Genomic DNA, 21,233 nt, shown 5'->3' on the forward strand with positions numbered 1-21,233 from the left:
GCAGGGTATCCATGCAAGTCTCAGCAAGTCATGACAGATGTGAAGAGTACTAAGCACAGTGTCTGTCTGGAAGATTAGCATGTACTGTAGTGTAGTAATAATTCCTAGAGCTTTGTATCTTCCCTAGTTTTGTCAGGAATATATTGCTTTTTATTGTCAAATTTTCATGCAAATAGAGCGAAAATTCAATGGAAAATGTGTAATTTATTCAAACGGGTACTGCCGACATATTCAAACCCCGCTGCAGAACACCTCGGGAATATGGAAAGACCAGCCCGTTACCCAATCTCGTTAGCTAACCGTTAGAGCTTGCCTAACGGTGCACTGATGTTATTTACTTATCTTTCTGACAGTTAGGTAACGAGGAGACGCGCGTCACGTACCGCGCAGTGAACTGTTCGGTAACGGCATCAACTCATTTATACCTCACGGCGCGCCGGCGGTGTAGTGCCTACTGGCACATGATAGGAAAGGGCCCTGCTTACCGCTGAAAACCCGGTCACAGTTGCATCGGATCAGGCTGCCGTTGACTGATCGCGCTTTCCTGCCAAGACGCCAATACAAACTGTCGCTTCTGCGAGGAAATGGGCATGATACGCTGAATTAAAGAGCGAATGTAGGAGTAACAGCAAAGACCTAGAAGGCCGAGATCGCGAGGTATCCGAGCGCAAAGGTGCTCAAAAAAGCCGCCCCCGCCATCTCTACTAGCTCCTCAAGACTATATCCGTTGACAGCTGCAAAAGCGAACGCGACGGTCGTGAGAGTTTTGAACCTGGAATGGCCCAGCAGCTCGTCAACTTCATGGGCAATGGAGTCCTCAAGATCTTCGGGGTGGCACTCGAACCGTATGGTGTGTATATGTTCCGTGCGGATCGCCGTGAGGACTGCCTTGACACACGGCCAGAACATCAACGCCGCCTTAATAAATTTGCGGCCGAGCTCGTAGTTCGCCAGAAACGTCAGTGACTCCAGGCGGGTATCGGCCTCGAGGCTTGCTATCGCTACAGTGAGGGTTAGCAACGAGCAACATTTCCTGAGATACTAACACACCTCGCCTAAGCGTATTCTCCTTGACGGAGAATTCCAGCGCGAGCGTAAGGTGTTTCAAGTTTGTGCCGATTGCGCCAAAATACAGCGGGAGAGCCTCAAAGTCGTCGCCGTCAGGCGGGCTGAGGTGTAGCGTCTCAATGAGTGACTCGGGCAGCGCGACGAGCCGATTCGCGATGTCCTTCATGATGAGCACGTCGCAGTGCTGCACTTGAAGATGCCGCAGCGCCGAGCCAGGAGTCTTGTTTGGGGGAAGCCTGCGGTAGGACGACGGGTCGGAGCCTGAGGTGGCGTACCATTCTTGTGCACTCTTTGCCCAAAAGACGCGTTCTACCTTAAGGCGGATGAGGAGCGGAAAGGCGGTGAGGAAGGAGAGGAATTCCTGCGCGTCAGCGAAGTCGGACATATAGACGTCCAAGTCCGTGACGGACGGGAAGGCTTCGCAGAGTCGGTTCTTGTTCTCGAGCTTGTGCGAGACCCAAAAGAGCCGGGTTAGCCGTAAGGTCTGAACGTGTGTGAACCGGGCCAAGGCGCGCCAGAAGAGGTCCCCGTAGTCGACAGTGTTCGCCTCGTCGGGGTGGAGAAGACCGTAGTCTGTCTTTCCCTCGAGCAACAGCTCTTGGGTATACTCGGACACAACGGGCAAGGACAGCAGTTTGTATACCTTATCAACTTGTGATGGATGGATTCTACAATTTTGATGATACAGCGTGACAGTACGGTGAAGATGGTAGCGGGCGCGAGGGAGCCATGCACGGGCAGTGAGGGCGCACGACTTCAAGGTCCCTCGATCGACTCGGACTTCATCGATGATTTGGTCGGCGAGCTCTTGGGGGAAGACGCGACGTTGAGCACCCCATATCCCTGCCTCTGAGCCGCTATGGAGACGCATTGATGCCCTATACGTGTCCCATCACGCACATGAGATAGACGGCATGTTCTGCAAACGGCTACTCACGACATGCTGGGCTGACGCTACAAAACGATGCTCTGCTTCCTCGCAAATCTCAGCCGTCTCTTTCTTCCGTTTCTTAGGAGAGAGGATGGAGGACGGTCAAATCTGTCACATCCAACAACCAAGGGAGCTGAACTATATGCAAAGCCACGTTGGGAATCCAGTCCCCAGCCTACGGGCGGTATGTCAGGGCAAGGCCACTCTAGACAAGACCGAGCCTTACAGGGCGTGGGAAAGCCAAGTAGACCCACCGAGCTCAAACACCGCCACAACTGCGGGCCCAATGCGCATACAGCTCGCACTCCGAGCAGTTACGGTACAGAAAATCAGAAGTCTACGATTGATTGCGGGTAGGCTGCGCGGGCTGGTATCAGACATAGTAGCATAGGGAGGACGTGTCTCCGGATACCTGGTCAGTGGTCGTGATCGACGACGACACCGATCAAGACCGGGATGCAGACGCCACAGATCACTAAAGTTGTCCGAACCTTTTCGTCTAACTCCTCAGATGCAGCCTTGCCGGGCTGGAGCACGGTGGCAACGTACAAGAAGGTCCCACCCTTGACAAAGAAGACATGTGAGACCCCAGTCGTGGCTCCCAATAGCGAGTGAGCATACTCACCGAAATAAGCATGCATATACCTGTCCAGGGACTCTCGCTGTTCACGCGAATGATGGACATGAGCCCGTACACAAGAAGAGCACCGACGGGAGTGGACGCGCTGAAAATGGCGACGTGTTTTCGACATTCCGATCGAGATAGAGATGTCGCCATTAACGATGTCGTCAACGCTAGCACCGCTGGCGCTACGGAACGAAGATGTTGATGCACTGGAGAGCGTAGATGTGCTATTGCTCACTCACCCTTGTGGACAAGAAGTGCTAAGAAGACCGTGATGGATAGACCTTTGTCGACCGGGGATAGTGCAGATGAGCCTAGCGCGAAGCCGTCTGCCAGAGCATGTACCATAAGTCCAAGTGTAAGAGGCCATGCCTTTGTCTTGTCCGCAGCTTCGTCCGCATGATAGGCAGTCGTTATTGATGAGTCCACGCCTTCTTCGTGTTCCAGCTCCCCAAGCTCGACATCGAAGTCGACGCGACGCGCTGCGTTCTCGTCGGCTTCAAACAAAGGCAAAGGCGCATGGCTGTGCGAATCTGGCGAGTAGCTGTGTATCACGCGTTCGATGATGAGCATGATTGAGAAGCCGACTACGAGCGAAAGCGCGATGGTTGTGGTGGGAAACGTGGCGGAAGGGTTAGCAAGGGAGACGGCCTCCACACCTCTGAAATTGACAGGATGGTATGCACGGGTGAGTAGTGTTATAGGTCACATAGACGGACGTACTCTGGAATGATGACGCCCAGGGCCGTCCCGAGCAGCAAGCCCGCCCCCACACTCGACAAATGTGCTACCGCCATCCCTACGACACTGCCTCAGCTGCAACCCGGAGCTCACGCACGCAACTTGTTCACGTACGAGAAAAGGTGAAGGCCAGCGGCAGCATGCCGACGGCGAACGAGCCCAGGCCAAGCACGGCTGTCATTGTCAACAAGCCCACCAAGCCGGACATGGTGGCTTTGCTAAATGAGCATACGTTTCAGGACATATTCTGGTAATTTATCTGCAGAGCGTACTGAGTTCTTGGTCAAGAGGAGAGATTGTGGACATGCATCTCGTATTGAGGGTTTTAATTTGGCATCTCGAGGGCAGTTCTCAACGATTTCCGGCATTTCGGCAGCTCGGCCGCCGCCGTCGCGCAACGTCCGGCCATCGCCGCCAGCACTGATAAGGCAACTCTCCAAGATGTGACAGAATGCGAATCACCATACAGCACACTTTGGCAAAGCAGCGGTGTTTCTATAGTACACATTACAACAGTATCCGTCACATCCCAATAACACACTTCCTCTAACCCTTGGTCATGTCCGGCTCCGCTTTCTTTAACCGCAAATTAGCCTGTTCTAGCGCGCGGTACATGTCCGCGGCGAACGTCGAACCAGGCTTTAGCTGCAGTGCTGCCATAAGCTCGGGCACGGCATCCCGTGTTAATAGTAGGTGCCGATGTTCAACATTGTCTATTTCTTCCGCGGATGGGGTTGAAGACGCATCCGAGTCCAAGTCTTGCTCGCTCGACGTCTCGACGGTGCTGGGGGTAGGCGAAACCTTCTTTGATGCTTTGGCATACTTCGCGTACACTCTGTCCAGCGCACTACTTGGCTCGGCGACAATGGCGCCTTTGTCGAGTAGCTGTTCTAAATATGAAGAAGCCTTGTAGGCTGTGATATAGTGAGCATCTAGGCGTAGCCTCTTTTGATACAGAGAGATCTCACCTTTATAATGCGACCACGATCTCCACACACAGAAGAAGAACGGGAGGTTAGGTATCACAGCTGGTGGTACAGGTGGGCATAATTGGCAACGAAGAGGAAGTGACTACTCACGAATTAGCATGAACGGCGCCGTGAGTGGCGACACCAGTATCCATGTGAAGAAGCCCTTTCTATGCCGCGGGCCGCGCTTCTCGACCAAAGATCGCAGATGGGTGACGGGAGATGAGCATGCTGAACTCGGGTAGATGAGGGGAATCTAGAAGTCACACATCAAGAAACGAATTCATATGTTCATAAGCAGCTGCATCAACAGTTTGGCTTGGGATGGAGATACAATGGAGGGCAAGACCTACCGTAGAGTTTGGTTTGACTTCTGCTTCCGAATGGCCGAATCGCGAGAGCTTTGGCCCAAGAGAAGGATCCAGTGACTTTAGTGCAAGTTCTTCGAAGTCTATCCGGTCAACGAGACTTTCTCCATACGAAAATGTTCTCCTCTATAACTTCAATCAATCGACCACTTCCTGAAGTCGCGTGCGCCCACAAAGTAACACGCCATAGGCAGCACGGTACCACGCGAAACACATACCTTCCAGTGTCCTTCCGGGGCTTTACCAAAGCCAGCCCAAATATCTGCAGCTTTATGTGTAGCCCACTGTACCCAGCTCCGTTTCCCATTCTGCTTCGGCGGCGGTGTGGCAAAGTGGTAGTACGTCAGATGACCAGAAGAACTACGTTCTGGCGTTCGTGAAGCGGTTACGAGCGGGAGCGCAACGATGCGCAGCGACTGCTTGGCTACCTGAGGTACGCCAGACATCACAAGCTGATCTTGCGCGCGATGCACAAGATGGAGAGAAAAGAGAGAAACAGAGGGCCTTTCAGCGCATAGAGAACAAGTATTGGAGTTAATTGGCGTGGAAAATGGTGTGACGCGTGGAGAGGCGGCACGCAGACTCACGTGCGGATGACGCCCGCGCGGCGCGCACCTTGCACAGGACCGCGTCCTGCGAGCTCACATCGTCCACCAAATTATCCCTTGTAGCCAACATGGATTCCCCGGAACCAGGCTCTCCCATTTCCCGCTCGTCGTCGGGTAGCCCTATGCCCGATGAACCACCATACCTGCTCACCTCAGAACTGGCCTCCTTCATGAGCAGTTCGCGGGGCGAGTCGTACCTCAGTGGCGGCAAGCGTCGCCTGCCGATGGGCAGTGTATCCTCGTCCGGCACAAAGAGTCGCAGACGCGAGGAAGCCCCTGGAAGGCGAACCGGAGGCGGCGGTGTCTGGCAGCAGACGGAGATAAGGGACTATACCGGTGGCAGAGCTCAGCGAGAGGAGCTGGTCGATCAGCACATCGTTGACAACATTCGAACAGGTAAGTGCCACATATACACCCACAACGGTTCTATGCTTAGGACTCATGAAGATTGGGGTGACCCCTTCGATGAGTCGGCCATCAAGACCTCGAGTTAGCCATCGATTGCCAGATGGGCGTATCATTAGGTGAGTATAGCAGGCTCCCTCCCATTGCTGGCCCTTGTCTTGTCCAGCTTTAGCTTACCTGGAGATTTTCAAAGCTGTACAATAGGCTGTACAAACTTTTGTGTCCTATTCATTGCGTTACTCTTCATAGCTCAAAGCTCAAAGATTTACCCGGGAATGACTGCGCAATACGCACGCCGAACATCAGTACCTGCTCCCTGGGTAAACAATGCCCCAGATGTTTGGAACCTCCCCTCGCATCAATATGCTTGACCGCTCGGGGCTCAATACTTGGTCCTCGCATGTCATACCGGACTCGCGATCGCAATCTTTGCTGGTGCATGGCATACGGCATTCTCAGAGTGCATAATATTTTTCTTCATTTGAAATACTTATGCTCTACTATACTGACATTCGATAATTTGCTCAACATCCCTCCAATCATACTTTAGAACGACACTGCCTTGAACCACGCAAGCTCGCGGCAGCCCAAGGGCGCCGAAATCCAGATGTAATTGCTGATTCTAAAAACCCACGGTTGCTGTGCTTGGACTAATGACTCAAAGAGCGTGAGTGTTGAGCTGGAGCCGTGTATGCTAGCTCTCCGTGATTGGTAGCAGAGAGGTAGAGCGGTTGGTACGGAGGGGTATAAATGTACTATCCCACGTCCAGCTCTAGCATTGTTCTCTAACCCCGATGCCTAACAAACAGAAAGCTCTCGTCTGCTACGAAGTCGGCAGCGTACTCTCCCTGGAGCTCATCGACATTCCCGAGCCCGGGCCGGGTGAAGTCCTCGTCGAACTTCGGGGCATCGGGCTCAACTCGCTGGACTGGTTAATGCAGGATCGGGGTTCCTTCGTCAAGCAGTGGCCTGCAATCTTTGGCTTCGATGCTGCGGGTCTCGTCGCGAAGGTCGGCGAAGGCGTGACGAGCGTCGCGGTCGGGGACAGGGTGTACGCTGTGTTTACAGCTGTTGGACAAATATGTTATAACAGACTCACAGGATGCATTCGGGCACGTTGGAAGAGCCGCAAATGTCGACATTCAAGCAGTACACCGTCATATGTGCTGATTTTGTGGCGAAGGTGCTTTTCCATAGACGCTTCGACGAAGCGTTAATAACTGAGCAAGACACTGATAGGTGCCGCCGAACATATCCCTGGATGAGGCCTCAGCTATTCCTCTCGTATTAGCTACCGGCGCATTTGCTCTGTATGACTCCAAGCATCCGCCTCGTGGGGGCCTCGCTTTGACTCCACCTTGGGAAGATGGCGGTCGCGGCAAGTATGCCGGAGAACCTATCGTCATCGCAGGTGGTGCAGGCAGCGTTGGACAATTCGGTAAGAATCCACTGTAACTGTACCGTAGAGTGAACTACATTGATTCCCGGTTCAGCGATCCAGCTTGCCAGGCTCTCTGGCTTCTCACCTATCGTTACCACTGCCTCAAAGCACAACGAAGCGTACCTCAAGTCTCTCGGCGCGACGCACGTAATCGATCGCGTGCTCCCTCTGGCTACACTCGCTACGAATGTTGCACAGGTTACAGACAAGCCTGTCATGTACGCGTTCGACGCAGTCTCGACGTCAGAAACGCAGAACGCAATGTACGATCTTGTCGCGCCCGGCGGTAGCCTGATCATTGACAGGCGGTCCGAGATCGATGAAGCGAAGCTTGCAACAGGCGAGAAGTATGTCGCTCTGGTGTCCGGCGATGCGCAGAATCCACAATCTCATGAGTGCGCGAAGGCGCTATACGCGCATGCGACAGAGTTGTTCGCATCGGGGGACATCAAGGTACGTCGCTGTTTCTCAGCAATTGTCAGGAGGGTGCTCATGCAGGCACGATGCAGCCCAACCGGATTGAAGTCGTGCCTGGCGGACTGGCAGGAGTGACAGCGGCTCTGGATAGGCTGAGAGAAGGGCTTAGCGCACTGAAGCTCGTCGTTCGCCCACAGGAGACTCCTTGAAGACTCGGTCGACTACCGTTTGAGCTGAACAGCATACGTTCAATCCCCACTCATAAGTCAAGCTAATGCTCTGGATATAGTAGTGTATCGCTTGTTTGTAAGCATAATCAGAAACCACCCCCGCTCATCCCCCCCTTAAGCGAGAAGGACAAAGGTGTCACAACGTGTGGCTGTGTAGCTCCACGAAGGCCCAACAACGGTGATTATTCCGACTCGTCAGTGCGTGAGCAATTGCAGCCGCGTCCCTCGCGCGAGCTACAGATCCATGTAAGAGTCGCTATTCGCTAGCATCTCGCGCATGCCCGATCCTGTAGATATGTCGACCGCGCTTTTGAAGCGGTACACCTTGGGCGCAACAGAAGGATATGCTCGGTGCTTGGACTGTAACACCGAGCATGCCTTTCGCGAGATAACTTGGCGCTAACATGTCTTATCAGCCTGGCTGCGTTTTCTCAGAGTGCAAGACGCAAAATTAGCTAGAGGATGGCATCTGACCGTATCATTTCCGAGGAATCTCCAGAGGACCAGTCTCTGCATATATAGACCTGGAAGCCCGGACATCAATGCGCATCCATCAGAGCCGACATGCACAGCAACTACAAGGTCCTCAGAGGCGAGTGTCAAGATCCATTGCGTATTGTTGTAACAAGGCTGACAAAATATGGCGAAATGTATCTCAGAGGAGCAGGCGGCCTTCTTTCTGGAGAATGGCTATGTCGTGATCAAGCAAGCATTCACCAAACAGAAGGCTGCAGACTGGTCTAAAGACGTCTGGGTTCGGCTCGGAATGGACCCGAACGACAAATCTACGTGGACGAAAGAACGGATCCACATGCCATGGCATAAGCGCGAGAAGGTTTCCACGTTCGCACCCAAGGCAAGCATGACCATGTCATACGTAAAGTGGCTGGATGCACGATATGGTCGTTAATTGATATCGCACAGGCATGGGAAGCGATGCAAGATCTCCTCGGAGAGGGACGCGTCGATGAGGACAACTCGACGTGGGGCGACAGCTTCATTGTCAACCTTGGGAGCCTAGAGCTCGCAGCTGCCACCGAAGACATCCATCCTCGTGACCTCGACAACTGGCACGTCGACGGCGACTTCTTCGTGCACTATCTCGACTCGCCGGAGCAGGCGCTGCTCGTTATCCCCCTCTTTTCGGACATCAAACCTCGCGGAGGCGGGACATACATCGCGCCGGAGGGTATAGATATGGTCGCCAACTACTTGGCAGCACATCCAGGGGGCGTCATTCCTGTGACAGGAAGACTTGTTCCGGCTACGACAACATATGAGAACCCTGCCGATGATCCCGAGGGTTGGGTCCACCGCAATGCCGCCCCAGAGTGCTCCAAATTCGTTGAGATGACGGGAGAGATCGGAGACGTTGTGCTCATGCATCCTCTCATGCTCCACTCAGCATCGAAGAACTACTTGCGGGAAGCGAGAATCATCATCAATCCGCCTGTTTTGTTGAAGGCGCCATTCAAGTTCGACCGCGAGGATCCAGAAGAGTTCAGCTTGGTGGAGAGGAAGACGCTGAGGGCTTTGGGAGTCGACAGGCTAGACTTCCGACCTACGACGGCGCGCAGGAGGGTTGTGCCAAAAAGCATGGCGGCCAAGAATACGATGTTGGAGGAGGAAAAGAGGCGGTTGGCGGAGTTCGAGAATCAGTCTCATACTGCGCCTGCAGTGGCAGCCATAGCATAGGTCATACAAAGCAAAGACTACTGCCCTTGCTGACTGGCGTGCACACATGGGGCAAGTTGAAAGCATTAGCTCGCGATGTCGGCTAGTTGGCGGGATTTGTGGAGCTTTTTGAGTTCGCCCAGGACGTCGAAATTGTAGCCAGAGGGTAAGTTAAAGAGTATAGGACGCCAGGTGACAAAGCCGCAGTAAACACAGAGCGCATATTGGTGGTCACTAGCTGCGCAAGCGTCGTTCAGGGTGCGTTATAAGCTCGTTTGTAGCACACGCAGGAGATCTAGTAGTCGACATGCCTTCAATTAACGCCCTACCGTACATCGCATTTGTCAACGATGCGGTGCGCGACTAGCAGCGGCGTCTAGCGCAGTGTGCAAGGCTCAGGAACTGCGGCCCACCCACTATTGCGTGTGAGATGTGTTGGTCGCAAGAATTTGAAGGCATCGACGACTACATAGCCAGCGATATGGCAAGGAAAAGGGCATGCGTAGCCTTCAGGGCAATCGCCTGGATAGATTTGCGTCTCAGCATCTTCTGCATATAAATGCATGCGTACTAACGCGCCGGGTTGCTTACCGTCTCAAATTCGACGGGGAAGAAGAGACCCTGAACGTAAGGTGTCAGCGATATGATACTTGCCCCCTGGGACAGCGCTGTCCCCATGAGTACTTGACGATCCTTAAATGGGCCTCCGCGTCTGAGCAACACGTTGTACCCGGGTTCTTTTTGGAGAGCCGGGGGGCGAAAATTTTGCTGCGAGCATTGGGCACGGAGCGTCAAGTCGCAATATTGCGCCGAGATGAACGTTGCCATCTCAGCGAGCACTGTCAAAGCGTTGCGATAGGTAAGAAACAGAATAAGAAACGGGACAATAGCTCTGGTAAAGCCTGTAAGAAACTTTTGAATAAGGTTTGATGGAACTTGTGATTGGTAAGGTCGGTGCCGTTATGATTGGGCTCCGCCGATGCAGTCGCTTCCGTCTAGGCGTCAGACAGCGGGCGGACCCTTGCTGAATGAGCTATATCATGGCAAAAACCGTCGTCGACCCCCCGTCCTCTCAGCTGTGCTTTGCTTGCGCCGCCAGACGGCTCGTGATCCCTGCCAGCCATCAGCTGGGCTGACGTTTTATCACAGCGGAGCGAAGAGCATGGTGCGTGCGTGTATCGTCCTCTATGAGAGAACTGCGACTCGGATTCGCGGTCTTTGCTCATGTCGTATCGTTAGGAATTGCGCATGGCGACGCATCCCTCCGCAGACACGTATCACCATTTATTTCAGGTGAGTAAAGGCATTCCCGCCAAACGCGGTCGGACGCCTATTGCGTCTGTATCCCTGATGCCCGAGATCGGCGGCCGCGCATCAGGGGGTTTGCGAAACGCCGCGAACTCGCCCTTACCGGCGTGTCCTGCGTGGATGGGGCTGGCGTCTCTTATAATCCTCCTTGGACTGCACCTATCACTCGCTCACATGGTTGCGGCTCGGAGCTGTGTGGTGGTACGGCGACAGGGGCCAGAAGAGTCGCACAATGCTTGCCCAGCAGTAGCGGGCCCTTTGCGCCTATCGCTCCTAATCGTACACCTCATCAGTACTGACGAGCTGCGCTCACAGGCTTCGCTGAGCGCAGAGGCTCCCGTACCTGATAGATCATCAGCTGCCATGTCTCCCATCCATAATCTGCCAGTCGAACTGCTGTCTCGCGTCTTTGCCCTGGGAGTGCTGGACAGGCCGTACCCGGACCTTACCCCTCTTCACGTGCCTTCATTCGAGGTCCTCGTCTCTCATGTCTGTCACCACTGGCGTGACATTGCGCTCCGCACACAGTCTCTCTGGACGACGCTTAACTTTCGGCTGAAGTGCCACATGGACCGTGCGCACATATACCTCTCGCGGAGCAACCAGCTGCACGTTGATATCTTCGTGGATACGTGCGCGGAGGATGAGTACGAAGAAGGTTATAACCTCTTCCGCCCTGAATTCAAGCCTATCTTCGAGATTCTTATTCCTGAAGTTGATCGCTGGAGGTCGCTGACACTGAAGGTGCGCGATCGAGGGTGCAAGCTTGGTGCACGCGACGTGCTATCGTCATGCGGATCGGCGCGGAACCTCGAATATCTCCAACTCTGGCATATCGAGGACTGGGACAGCGCCGAGAGGCTCTTCACACAGATTGGGCCGCCTCCGGTCGTCATCTTCGATAGGTCCCTTCCCTCTCTGAAACACCTCTCGCTGGTTGGTGTAAACGTGCCTTGGCTGCAGTCGCCCTTCCTGGAGGATCTCACGTCAATAAATCTTGCGCTGCACTCTGAGGACGTCCGCGTCCCGTATCATATCTGGGCGAATATGCTCGCGACGAGCCCCAGGCTCGAAAAGCTGTCGCTACACTACTCCGGACCGAAGGCAGGCGTGCTCGCTTGGCCCGAGACAGTCATTCCTTTGCCAGGCCTCAGGGAGCTGTCTCTGACCGATATGGACCCGCCGTACATGTGCGAAGTCATCCGCCGCTTGCACATGCCGAACGTCGCTCAGCTGCGCCTCGAGTTACCAGCGCAGGAACCCGATGCCGACTTTGACGGCTTCCTTGCGTATCTCATCGCCCCACCGCCTCATCCCACTACTGAACACGATGCGAAGGAGGGATCAGAATCGGAAGCCAGCGGACCACTCTTCCCTCAATTGCGCACACTAGCGATCTATGCCCTCGAGTGCAGCGCGGGGAGCTTCCGCCGCCTGCTTGAGGTCTCCCCGCATGTAACACGACTCGAGCTCGGTTGCAAACGACTGACCGAAGGACTCTTTCGGGAGCTGTTCCATGTCGGCTTGGACGATAGGAAGGGCAAGCAGAGGGAAGGCACGTCGCGTATGCGATATGACTCGACGCAGTGCATGCTGCTGCCAGAGCTAGACGTTGTGCGCGTCTCCGGGATCACGAGCACCGAGCTTGTGGAGTTCGTCAACTTTCGCCGACAGCTTGGGCGACCGGTGAAGAGGTGGCTTGTCAGTGAGCGCATGCGAGATCTGGAGCTGGAGCGTGTTGCCAATGACATGCTGCAGCGGGGAGAGAATGAGCGGATTAGTTGGTTCTCCTCGGAGGAGGACGAGGATGATGAAGAAGCGGAGGAAGAAGAGGAAGAGGATCAGGAAGAGGAGGGGGAAGACGAAGGCGATGGAGAAGACGATGGCGACGAAGAGTAGCGTTCTTGTTAAGTTAAGCCCCTTAGTGTGTCGCATCTAGGTTGCTTTCACGCAGTACTTGATGTCGAGCTTCTTCGGCCTCTTTAATCAGGTTATAACACTGCTCCAGACTTGTTTCGCATTCATTTTCACTTTGGGATAACTTGTATCTTCAACCACAAGCCCCGAAAGTTGTAAGTCACCGGTTTCTTACTATTGGATCCCCTCTTACCTGCCCTAGTCATTCTCAGTTTCATGATCGTTGAGGCTTGATTTTTGTCTAAGATTCGTTTGATGTCGACCGAGATTATGATTCTGTGCAATGCGAAATCTGCTCGAACCGAGATCTCCCCACGACAGCTTGGTGCCCACTGAGCCTCAGAGCTCTGCAAATTGAACGTACGGGAGACCACGATAGGACATATGTACAGGCCGCGGAGCAAAGAACGGCCCATCATCAGGCTTGCTGCTTGCGCGGCCTGGTTATGTCAGCCTGAGATCTCTCAGGAGAATGAGGCGGACTTGACGGCCCAGTTCTCGAATATCTGGTCGGGCAGATCACTAGGTAGCTGAGGCCCATGAATAAGCCTGACGGTTTTACTTCCGGTTGGTCAGGAGCCGCAGTCTGATTAGCACTTTCAAAGCCTGCAAGATCAACTGGCGTATGCGGGTGGAGCGGTTGACATGATGCGTCCAATGAGCTTGATGTGACGAACTCCATGCCAAAGGTGAGCGCTGTGCAGAGATAGAGCTGGAAGGTGATTGTTGGTGGGCCGATGACCCTCAGATAGCGATGAAGGAGGCAAGGGCGAAGGTTCAAACCGTGAGACGCATTCGACACACTTAGGACATGGGAGGCGGGCACAGGTGCAAATATCAATTCGAACAGGTCACTTTCGACACGGCCGTCGAGCTTGCGTACATGCCTCGTAGGACGTGTGCTTGCTTCACGGTAAAGACCTTTCTGAAGTGACATGTGTAGTTCTCCACAGATCATGCAGTCGAAGCCGTACATCGGGCGACTGTTTCTGAGATCTGAAACTCTGAAGACAGGAGCCATGTCACTGAGGCTTGGATGTGCAGCCAATCTCACTACACTTACATCGTCTTCTGTGGGTATCACACTGGTCTCATCGGGCTCAAGGCTGTCGACGCTTCGTATCATCTCGCGAGGGCGAGCACAGGGGCTCAAAGTCTTTGGTGATCTTGAGACATACAACATTATTGTGCGATCGCCCATGTGATTTTCAAGATTTTCAGATCCCGTCACCTCCGCAGGCCCCTGATCGGCCAAATTCTTCCGCCCACCCTTATTTTTGGCCGGTGCCCGAGCCACAGCAGGCGGCGAGGACGAACGTTTGTTTTCGGCCCAATCACAAGAATGCAGCAACTCGCAACCATGTAAGCACCAACCGCGAAGATACCAGCCATGAAACTGCCGTCACGAAAGCGGCTGCCGAGGCTCGAGAAAACACTAGCGGAGGCCTCTAGTACGTAGACGCCCACAATGCGGGGCACGCGTCGGTTCGAACCAAGACCCCGGAAACCTCCCTCCGCGCGCAAAGTCGTCCCGTCGCGCTGTAGCGTTGCCACCACTTTGTGAGGCATCCAGTACTGTAGTGTACAGTTATAAGAACTCCCCTAAATATGTTTGTGCTAATCCACTTCAGTCTGGCCTTTTGCGAAACCCTGCATCATTCACTGCATGTTGCGACTTATGTGCATGAAGAGCTCCAGATCTACGGCTGGAGAGGACGGATATCTCATCAGGTATAAGTACTGTATGCCGTGCCGCATTGCAACAACAGCGTTTTAAAGCTTACGCTCCGCGGAGGCCATGTGTGTCTTGCAGACGCGAAATTACGCAAGAAACCGGCGTGGGAACGAACCTGCTCAGGATCAAGATTCAATATTTGAGGCTGCGTGAGTTGATGAACGTGCTATCCGCATAATATAAATCATTTTGGCCGGCCCTTGCAATAGCGCCTATCTCAGGACGACGCGAACGTGGCCCGCGCTCCAGTCTCCGACCTGCTTTCGTTGGTGGCAGTCGCCACCGATGAGCGCAAAACATGACCTCCTTGATACACACGTGAACGGTTCGTAATATGTGTAATCACATCCCGGAGATCTCGTTCCTGGACGGCCGTCCGCATGTCATTAGGCGTTCAACGACCCGCCGGGCAGCAAGAAGCGTACATATACCTCCAATCTACCATGTCTATTCTTCGCTCGACCTCGCGCCTTTCGTTTCGTCATGGCTCGACTCGCTGCGCTGTTCGCCCTGCTCGCTGGCCTCCCCGCTGCTCTCGCGGTTGCCAACGTCACCGGCATCTACGGCATCGTTGAGCGTCGGATGCCCCAGCATGCGCGCGACTTCGTGTTCACCTCTATGGAAGGGGACGGCGACGTCTTCGTTGTCAGCGATACCGTGAACAAGACAGGCAGTATCACGGTGACGTGCACCACCACCAGCGCATGTGCTCGGGGGCTTTACACGTACGTATGTTGTAGCAGGAAGGCACGTCCGTACGGCTTACAAAATTTTGATAGATACGCCACCGAATTCGGTGGTGTCGATATATTCTGGACCGGTTCACGCCTGCATGAGCTGCCGTCGCCACTTCCCAAGGTTGGCACCCCCATCAACGGCAGCGCCATCGTCCAGTACAGGTACCACTTCAACACCGTCACGTTTGGATACACCACTGCGTTCTGGACCTTTGACAAGTGGTCCTTACTGCTGGACTGGCTTGCATTGCGTGGCGTCAACATGCCACTCGCCTGGGACGGCTACGAGGCCATCCTCACCGAAGTGTTCCAAGAATTCGGCCTTTCAGACGCAGAAATCTTCGAGTTCTACACTGCGCCTCCGTTTCAGCCTTGGAACCGCTTCGGGAACGTGCAGACGGCCTGGGGCGGCCTTTTGCCCATGCAATGGATCAGCGACCAGCAGGCCTTGCAGAAGCAGATCTTACCGCGTATGCTCGAGCTCGGCATGACCCCCATCCTTCCCGCCTTCACCGGTTTCGTCCCGAGCAACATGTCCGCTCATTATCCGAACGCTTCGATCATCGACGGCAGCGCCTGGTCAGGCTTCCCCTCCACTCTCACGAACGTCTCCTTCCTTGAGCCTTTCGACCCACTGTATCCCCAGATGCAACAGTCTTTCATCACGAAGCAGCAAGAGGCGTACGGCAACATCACCCACTTCTATACTCTCGACCAGTACAACGAGAACAATCCCTTCAGTGGGAATGACTCGTACCTCTCCTCCGTGTCTACTAGTACTATCGCAAGTCTGCGTGCCGCGGATCCCGAGGCGACTTGGGTTATGCAAGGCTGGCTATTCTTCTCGAGCGAAACCTTCTGGACGAATGACCGTATCGAGGCGTACCTTGGCGGTGCGCAGGGCAACGACAGCATGCTCATCCTTGACCTGTATTCCGAAGCTCAGCCGCAGTGGAACCGCACCGATTCCTACTTCGGCAAACAATGGGTCTGGTGCGAGCTGCACGACTACGGTGGGAACATGGGCCTGGAGGGCAACCTCGCCGCCATTACCGAGGGGCCGATCGCAGCCCTGAACTCGAACGGAAGTTCGATGGTCGGTATGGGCCTTACCATGGAGGGAATGGAAATCGGAAACGAGATAGTCTACGACATCCTGCTCGACCAAGCGTGGTCGTCAACGCCACTGAACGTCTCGGATTGGGTCGCGAAGTGGGCTGCACGCCGATACCTGGTCAAAACGCTGCCTACCGAGCTGCAACAAGCATGGACTATCCTCAGCACGACGATATACAACAACCAGGATCCAAACTCGCAGGCTACGATCAAAAGCATCCTCGAGTTAGAACCTGCGACTACGGGCCTGGTCAATGTGACCGGTGAGTGTGTATTACCTTGGAACGACCGCCGCACTCACGTTCCTTTTACAGGTCATCATCCAACCGAGATCCCGTACGACACCAACACGACAATCCTGCATGCTCTCCAGCTATTCGTCAACGCTTCGAAATCGCAACCCTCTCTTAAGCAGGTGCCGGAGTTTGCGGTCGACATTTTGGAATTGTCCCGCCAGCTGATGGTGAACCGTTTCATCGACTTGTACACCGACCTCATCAACACCTGGAACTCTTCCTCTTCCACCGCTCAAAATGTCACCACCGCGGGCGTACCGCTACTCAGCCTGATCAGCGACCTGGACGTGCTCCTGTACACGAACGAGAACTACCTGTTTAGCACATGGATCGCAGACGCCAAGCAGTGGGCGCACGGCAACGTCTCCTACGCGGCATATCTCGAGTACCAGGCACGCAACCAGCAGACGCTCTGGGGCCCGCAGGGCAACATCAACGACTACGCTTCGAAGCAGACGGCGGGACTTGTGGGCGAGTACTACGCCACGCGCTGGCAGACGTTCGTCGTGATGCTGGCCGAACAGAAGACGAGCGGGCAGCCGTACAACGCGACGGAGGTTTCGCAGACGATGTTGAGTATCGGGCAAGCGTTTGATTTGAAGGCTTGGGGCGCCGCAGCCGGGGAGACGTGGGGCACGAAAGGGGACACTTTCCAGGTTGTCGACCGCGTCCTTGAGCGATGGGCGTAACAAGTATTGTATCGTGATCACTAAAAATGCTACTGGTTGTGAACGTGTAACTTCGCACCCTTTCATTGTATTCTAAGTTGCGAAAGCAACATTCGAGCTGGCCAATATGCCTGCGGCAACTGCTTGTACGGAAGTCCCGGCCCGTGCCCCGGTTCCGCGGTGTCTCGCGGACCTAGTATTGCAATATTGACTCCCAACTTCCATCTTCATCTCGTTCCCAAGCCTCTAGCACAATGCGCGAACACGGGGCCTGGCCGCTTTTCCTGTGCTTGCTCGGGAGTGGCTTTTACGGCGATAGAAGAGGTCTGCGAACCACCATTTGTTACTTTCTCAAGGTCGCGGTCCAGCCTCTGCACACCTGATGCAATGGCCTGTAGATTGGGCTCACGCGGACCGGACGACACCGATTCTCCCATTCTTTACGCCTATCACATAAACTGCTGGGACAGGTTCAGGGAACAGAGAACTCTTGAGCACCCCCGAACCACAACAACAACCCGCCAGCGTTCGCAATGACCTCAGCCTCGTTTCGCATCGAGAACCTCTATGACCTCAAGGGCCGCATCGCACTCGTCACCGGCGGAGGGACTGGTATTGGGTGGATGATAACGCAGGGCCTTGCAGCTAACGGTGCAAAGGGTATGTTGTTTTGCCCTAACCCACGGACAGCTTGTGCTGAGGTCATGCCCAGTGTACATCGCTGGACGTCGCAAGGATGTCCTCGAGAAGGCCGCAGCTTCTTTCGAAAAGACGGAAGGGAGTGGGGAGATCATACCGTATGCTTGTCATGTTACAACGTATGCGTTGTATCTCGCCAATCACACCCTGCAGTTTCGTCATGGATGCTACCAGTCGGGAGAGCATCTCTGCCGCTCAGAAAGAATTTCAGGCCAGAGAAGGCAGACTTCATATCCTCGTCAACAAGTACGCTAGCCTACATCCGTTAGGGTGAGTTCTCGCACTGAACCCCGTGTCATACAGTGCTGGCCAAACCGGGCCTGTTTCTCGCTTCTTTAACGACATGTCTGCGCCCGAGCATCAATCTCCCGAGACGTTGGGCCAAGCCATGTTCAACCACGAGTCCTTCGAAGAATGGGGCCAGCTATATGCTATCAACTCGACCTCGATATTCTTTGTGACGATGGCCTTCCTCGGGCTGCTCGCGAAGGGCAGCGAAGATCGTGCGAACTACACGTCGTGTGTGATCAACACTTCCAGTATCAGTGGACTCTGGAAGCTCGCACAGAACCACGTATGTCCCTCAGCCATCCGCATGGCGCATGTGATGCTGAGCGTGGGCTGCTCCCGCAGTTCTGCTACAACAGCTCCAAAGCGGCCGCCGCGCACCTCACGAAAATGCTGGCCGCCGAGTTCGCGCTCAAGAAGATCCCCGTGCGCGTATGTGGAGTCGCGCCCGGGGTGTACGAGTCGGAAATGACCCAGGATCGAGTGACGAAAGACGAAGTCGACGGAATCGCTATGGGAGTTTCGCCTGTGCCTGCAAAGAGACCAGGAAGGTTCGTATTCTGAGCTTCTTTCTTTGTCCGTCTGCTGACTATCCGGCAACAGCGCGCAGGAGGTAGCAGGGGCGGTCATATTTCTTGTCTCTCCCGCCGGGAACTACACTAATGGGCAAGAGATTGTAGTAGATGGCGGGGCACTTTGTGTCAATCCTTCGACAGTCTGATAGACTTCGAGCAACACATCTAAATAGCCATGGATGTATTCATACAGTAATTTGCATACAAATACATGAATAGTAAGACTTATAAGGTTTAACATAAATCATAAAGTTTCCAGTGTCGTGAAGGGCGTATGTAGCATGTTTGTGGGCTAGTGTGTATACTGCCGTATCCTTCTTAGTCTCTTCGCCTCCGTTGTATACCCCTCCTTCACCTCCTCCCCATTTTGCCAGACGCGCACCCGGACACCCATTCGCTCCGCCCTCCTCACCACGTCGCCGCCAATGGCTCTGCAGTCCCTCAGCCACAATTCTCCGAACCAGATAACACCGCCGCCAAGCATCCGCCGCACAACCTCAAGTACACCGTTCTCCGTCAGACGCTGCGAGGCAACAATCTCGAGGACGGCGAGGGGCTGGAAGACGACGAACCGCGGCGCGTCATCCGGCGTTATGACGCGGTACCGCGACCGACACGTGTCGCCGATCACGCCTAGCTTGCTGTCATCCGTGCGCGACGAGCAGAGCACGATGTGCTCCAGCCGCGGGACATGAAAACTGAGCAGGCCGGCGACAAACAGCGGGTCGCACCACGCCGGGTCAAGGTGCAGGTAGGTAAGGCGCGGCAGGCGGCTGAGCACCTTGAGGAGCTTGCGCAGGCGTAGGAAAGGCGGGTAGTAGCCCGGGCCCATGGTGCCTGTGCCCGGGCGTAGCGAGGTCAGATGAAGCGTGCGCAAGTTCCGGAAATGCAGGCGTGCAAGGAGCGAGAGGAGTGCGGACGGGATGTCGGCGCTGCTGACCTCGAGGGTAAGCGTATGCAGGGCGTCGAGCCAAACATACGCGCGCTGCGGGAGCGTACGACTGCGTGTGTCAGCGGTCTTAAAGGAGTATGTTGGGAAAGCGAGGCGCAGCTCTTGTAGCCGCCGTGAAATACAGAGCATTTGGAAGAGCTCGGCTTCGGCATCGTGCCCACGCGTGAAGCCGTGGTGGGTGTAGTCGAGAGTGGTTAAGTTAGAAAATAGCGAAGGGAGCCAAGCAAGGCGGATGCCGTCAAGTACGGCAGAGCGGAGGTGGGGAGCGTAGCCATTGAACAAGGTGTACTCCTTGGTGTCGTCGTTACTCCGATATCTAAGCGAAATATGCTCCATGCGAGGCGCATGTAGACCGGGAATATTGCCAGAGAAGCACATGAGCGCAGCACTCCATAGATATGGGGCGTAGTGTTGGAACTCTATCGTGAGTGACCGCCATCGAGCGAGATAGGGGGATACCATGCTCATGTACAGCTGGACCATTCTCGCGTCGAGATATTGTCGCTGGGTGCGAGTGCCTGCGACTAACGTCTGCGGAAGGACCTCGACATCGAGCGTACAAGCTCGCGAGCGAGATATTCGCTCTGTCCACATCCGCAGACGAGAGTCGAGGCTGATATGTCTCCAGAGAGTTGGCGTACGAAGAGCGAGTAAGCGCCAAGCTCTGCAGACGTGCGAAACCACGATGGGAAGCATAACATCGTCTTCAGCAGCGAGGACGAAAACGTGGGAAACAAGTTCAGGGGGAAGAGTCATTATCGGGTGCATTCGCTGCAATTCCTTGCTGGACCCCCGACGTCGAGCCATAGGATGGCAAAAGAATATAGAATAGTTGGAGTGTGTCGCAATGCTGGGTTCGTCCACGGAGCGTTCATGCTCGTGAATGTCATGACATGTATTACTTTTTCGTTTACTATCAACGATGAGGAAAGATAGACGATAGTTCGAGCAAAACTCACCGATCGTGACCGAGTATCTTGGATCTGACTACGTCTATCCATGAACGCGGTGGTGCGTCGTCCTTGTGTCGGGCCCGCCGCAGGAGGAAGGGCATTGCTGGTTCATCGAAGGGGAGGCAAACCACGGTCCGCCACTTCATCCGCTCTTATAGCAGCCCCTGAGTGCTACTGCCGTCACAGCAAGAGGGCGTCATCGAGTAGATGACGGGGCTATACTGCACGATTTGAGAATATGCAGCCCAGACGCGAGGCGAAAGAAACTGTGGCGGCCGATGCCCCGGAGACACACAAGAACCGTTGAGGGCGCACTGCCTCTAGTGGCTCAAGCACTCGGAGAGTCGGAGGCGGTATTTGCACGTCCGCTACGCAAGACCGAATAGATTTCCTGGCATGTCGGGCTTGTATTCCAGCTGGTTCGTCAAGGCCATCTTCGGACAGTTGAGAGGTCGAGTGTGAGAATGCTGCCGTATCGAGAGTGCTGAAGGCAAAACGGCCCAATCGCACAAA

At 54.6% G+C, this 21,233-nt stretch overlaps 9 protein-coding genes across 9 annotated transcripts; 6 read left to right on the forward strand and 3 right to left on the reverse strand.

The window, feature by feature from the left end:
• Positions 1–546: 546 nt before the first annotated feature.
• Positions 547–2,199, reverse strand: PHACADRAFT_212256 (uncharacterized protein). Its single transcript, XM_007399369.1, has 2 exons — positions 1,051–2,199; positions 547–1,001 (listed from the first exon to the last, which is right to left on the reverse strand). The coding sequence occupies exons 1-2, from the start codon at positions 1,937–1,939 to the stop codon at positions 637–639; spliced, it is 1,254 nt and encodes a 417-aa protein (XP_007399431.1). The 5' UTR covers positions 1,940–2,199; the 3' UTR covers positions 547–636.
• A 7-nt stretch (positions 2,200–2,206) lies between these two features.
• PHACADRAFT_127348 (uncharacterized protein) lies at positions 2,207–3,584 on the reverse strand. The gene is made up of 5 exons (XM_007399370.1): positions 3,480–3,584; positions 3,348–3,423; positions 2,867–3,285; positions 2,625–2,809; positions 2,207–2,562 (listed from the first exon to the last, which is right to left on the reverse strand). Exons 1-5 carry the CDS (start codon positions 3,571–3,573, stop codon positions 2,416–2,418), a joined length of 921 nt encoding a protein of 306 aa, XP_007399432.1. The 5' UTR covers positions 3,574–3,584; the 3' UTR covers positions 2,207–2,415.
• Positions 3,585–3,808: 224 nt separating this feature from the next.
• Positions 3,809–5,223, reverse strand: PHACADRAFT_127350 (uncharacterized protein). Its single transcript, XM_007399371.1, has 5 exons — positions 4,920–5,223; positions 4,687–4,827; positions 4,445–4,589; positions 4,334–4,393; positions 3,809–4,279 (listed from the first exon to the last, which is right to left on the reverse strand). The coding sequence occupies exons 1-5, from the start codon at positions 5,145–5,147 to the stop codon at positions 3,912–3,914; spliced, it is 942 nt and encodes a 313-aa protein (XP_007399433.1). The 5' UTR covers positions 5,148–5,223; the 3' UTR covers positions 3,809–3,911.
• Positions 5,224–5,326: 103 nt separating this feature from the next.
• Positions 5,327–5,983, forward strand: PHACADRAFT_261875 (uncharacterized protein). The gene is made up of 3 exons (XM_007399372.1): positions 5,327–5,705; positions 5,757–5,833; positions 5,908–5,983. Exons 1-2 carry the CDS (start codon positions 5,378–5,380, stop codon positions 5,801–5,803), a joined length of 375 nt encoding a protein of 124 aa, XP_007399434.1. The 5' UTR covers positions 5,327–5,377; the 3' UTR covers positions 5,804–5,833; positions 5,908–5,983.
• A 525-nt stretch (positions 5,984–6,508) lies between these two features.
• PHACADRAFT_187062 (uncharacterized protein) lies at positions 6,509–7,911 on the forward strand (the record flags this gene model as incomplete). The annotated part of the gene is made up of 5 exons (XM_007399373.1): positions 6,509–6,765; positions 6,816–6,897; positions 6,954–7,152; positions 7,208–7,608; positions 7,665–7,911. 5 exons carry the CDS (start codon positions 6,509–6,511, stop codon positions 7,779–7,781), a joined length of 1,056 nt encoding a protein of 351 aa, XP_007399435.1. The 3' UTR covers positions 7,782–7,911.
• A 531-nt stretch (positions 7,912–8,442) lies between these two features.
• PHACADRAFT_177048 (uncharacterized protein) lies at positions 8,443–9,999 on the forward strand (the record flags this gene model as incomplete). Its single annotated transcript, XM_007399374.1, has 2 exons — positions 8,443–8,658; positions 8,727–9,999. 2 exons carry the CDS (start codon positions 8,443–8,445, stop codon positions 9,495–9,497), a joined length of 987 nt encoding a protein of 328 aa, XP_007399436.1. The 3' UTR covers positions 9,498–9,999.
• A 1,093-nt stretch (positions 10,000–11,092) lies between these two features.
• Positions 11,093–13,000, forward strand: PHACADRAFT_261877 (uncharacterized protein; the record flags this gene model as incomplete). Its single annotated transcript, XM_007399375.1, has 1 exon — positions 11,093–13,000. A coding segment is annotated over exon 1 (914 nt), but the record flags the coding sequence as incomplete, so codon positions are not given.
• A 1,639-nt stretch (positions 13,001–14,639) lies between these two features.
• PHACADRAFT_177050 (glycoside hydrolase family 89 protein) lies at positions 14,640–17,375 on the forward strand. The gene is made up of 3 exons (XM_007399376.1): positions 14,640–15,161; positions 15,216–16,552; positions 16,604–17,375. The coding sequence occupies exons 1-3, from the start codon at positions 14,920–14,922 to the stop codon at positions 17,272–17,274; spliced, it is 2,250 nt and encodes a 749-aa protein (XP_007399438.1). The 5' UTR covers positions 14,640–14,919; the 3' UTR covers positions 17,275–17,375.
• A 392-nt stretch (positions 17,376–17,767) lies between these two features.
• Positions 17,768–19,785, forward strand: PHACADRAFT_261880 (uncharacterized protein). Its single transcript, XM_007399377.1, has 6 exons — positions 17,768–17,913; positions 17,966–18,050; positions 18,106–18,198; positions 18,256–18,526; positions 18,586–18,791; positions 18,844–19,785. The coding sequence occupies exons 1-6, from the start codon at positions 17,787–17,789 to the stop codon at positions 18,959–18,961; spliced, it is 900 nt and encodes a 299-aa protein (XP_007399439.1). The 5' UTR covers positions 17,768–17,786; the 3' UTR covers positions 18,962–19,785.
• The last annotated feature ends 1,448 nt before the right edge of the window (positions 19,786–21,233 follow it).

This window comes from Phanerochaete carnosa (genome assembly GCF_000300595.1).
Source record: "Phanerochaete carnosa HHB-10118-sp unplaced genomic scaffold PHACAscaffold_9, whole genome shotgun sequence".
Taxonomy (NCBI): Eukaryota; Fungi; Basidiomycota; class Agaricomycetes; order Polyporales; family Phanerochaetaceae; genus Phanerochaete; species Phanerochaete carnosa.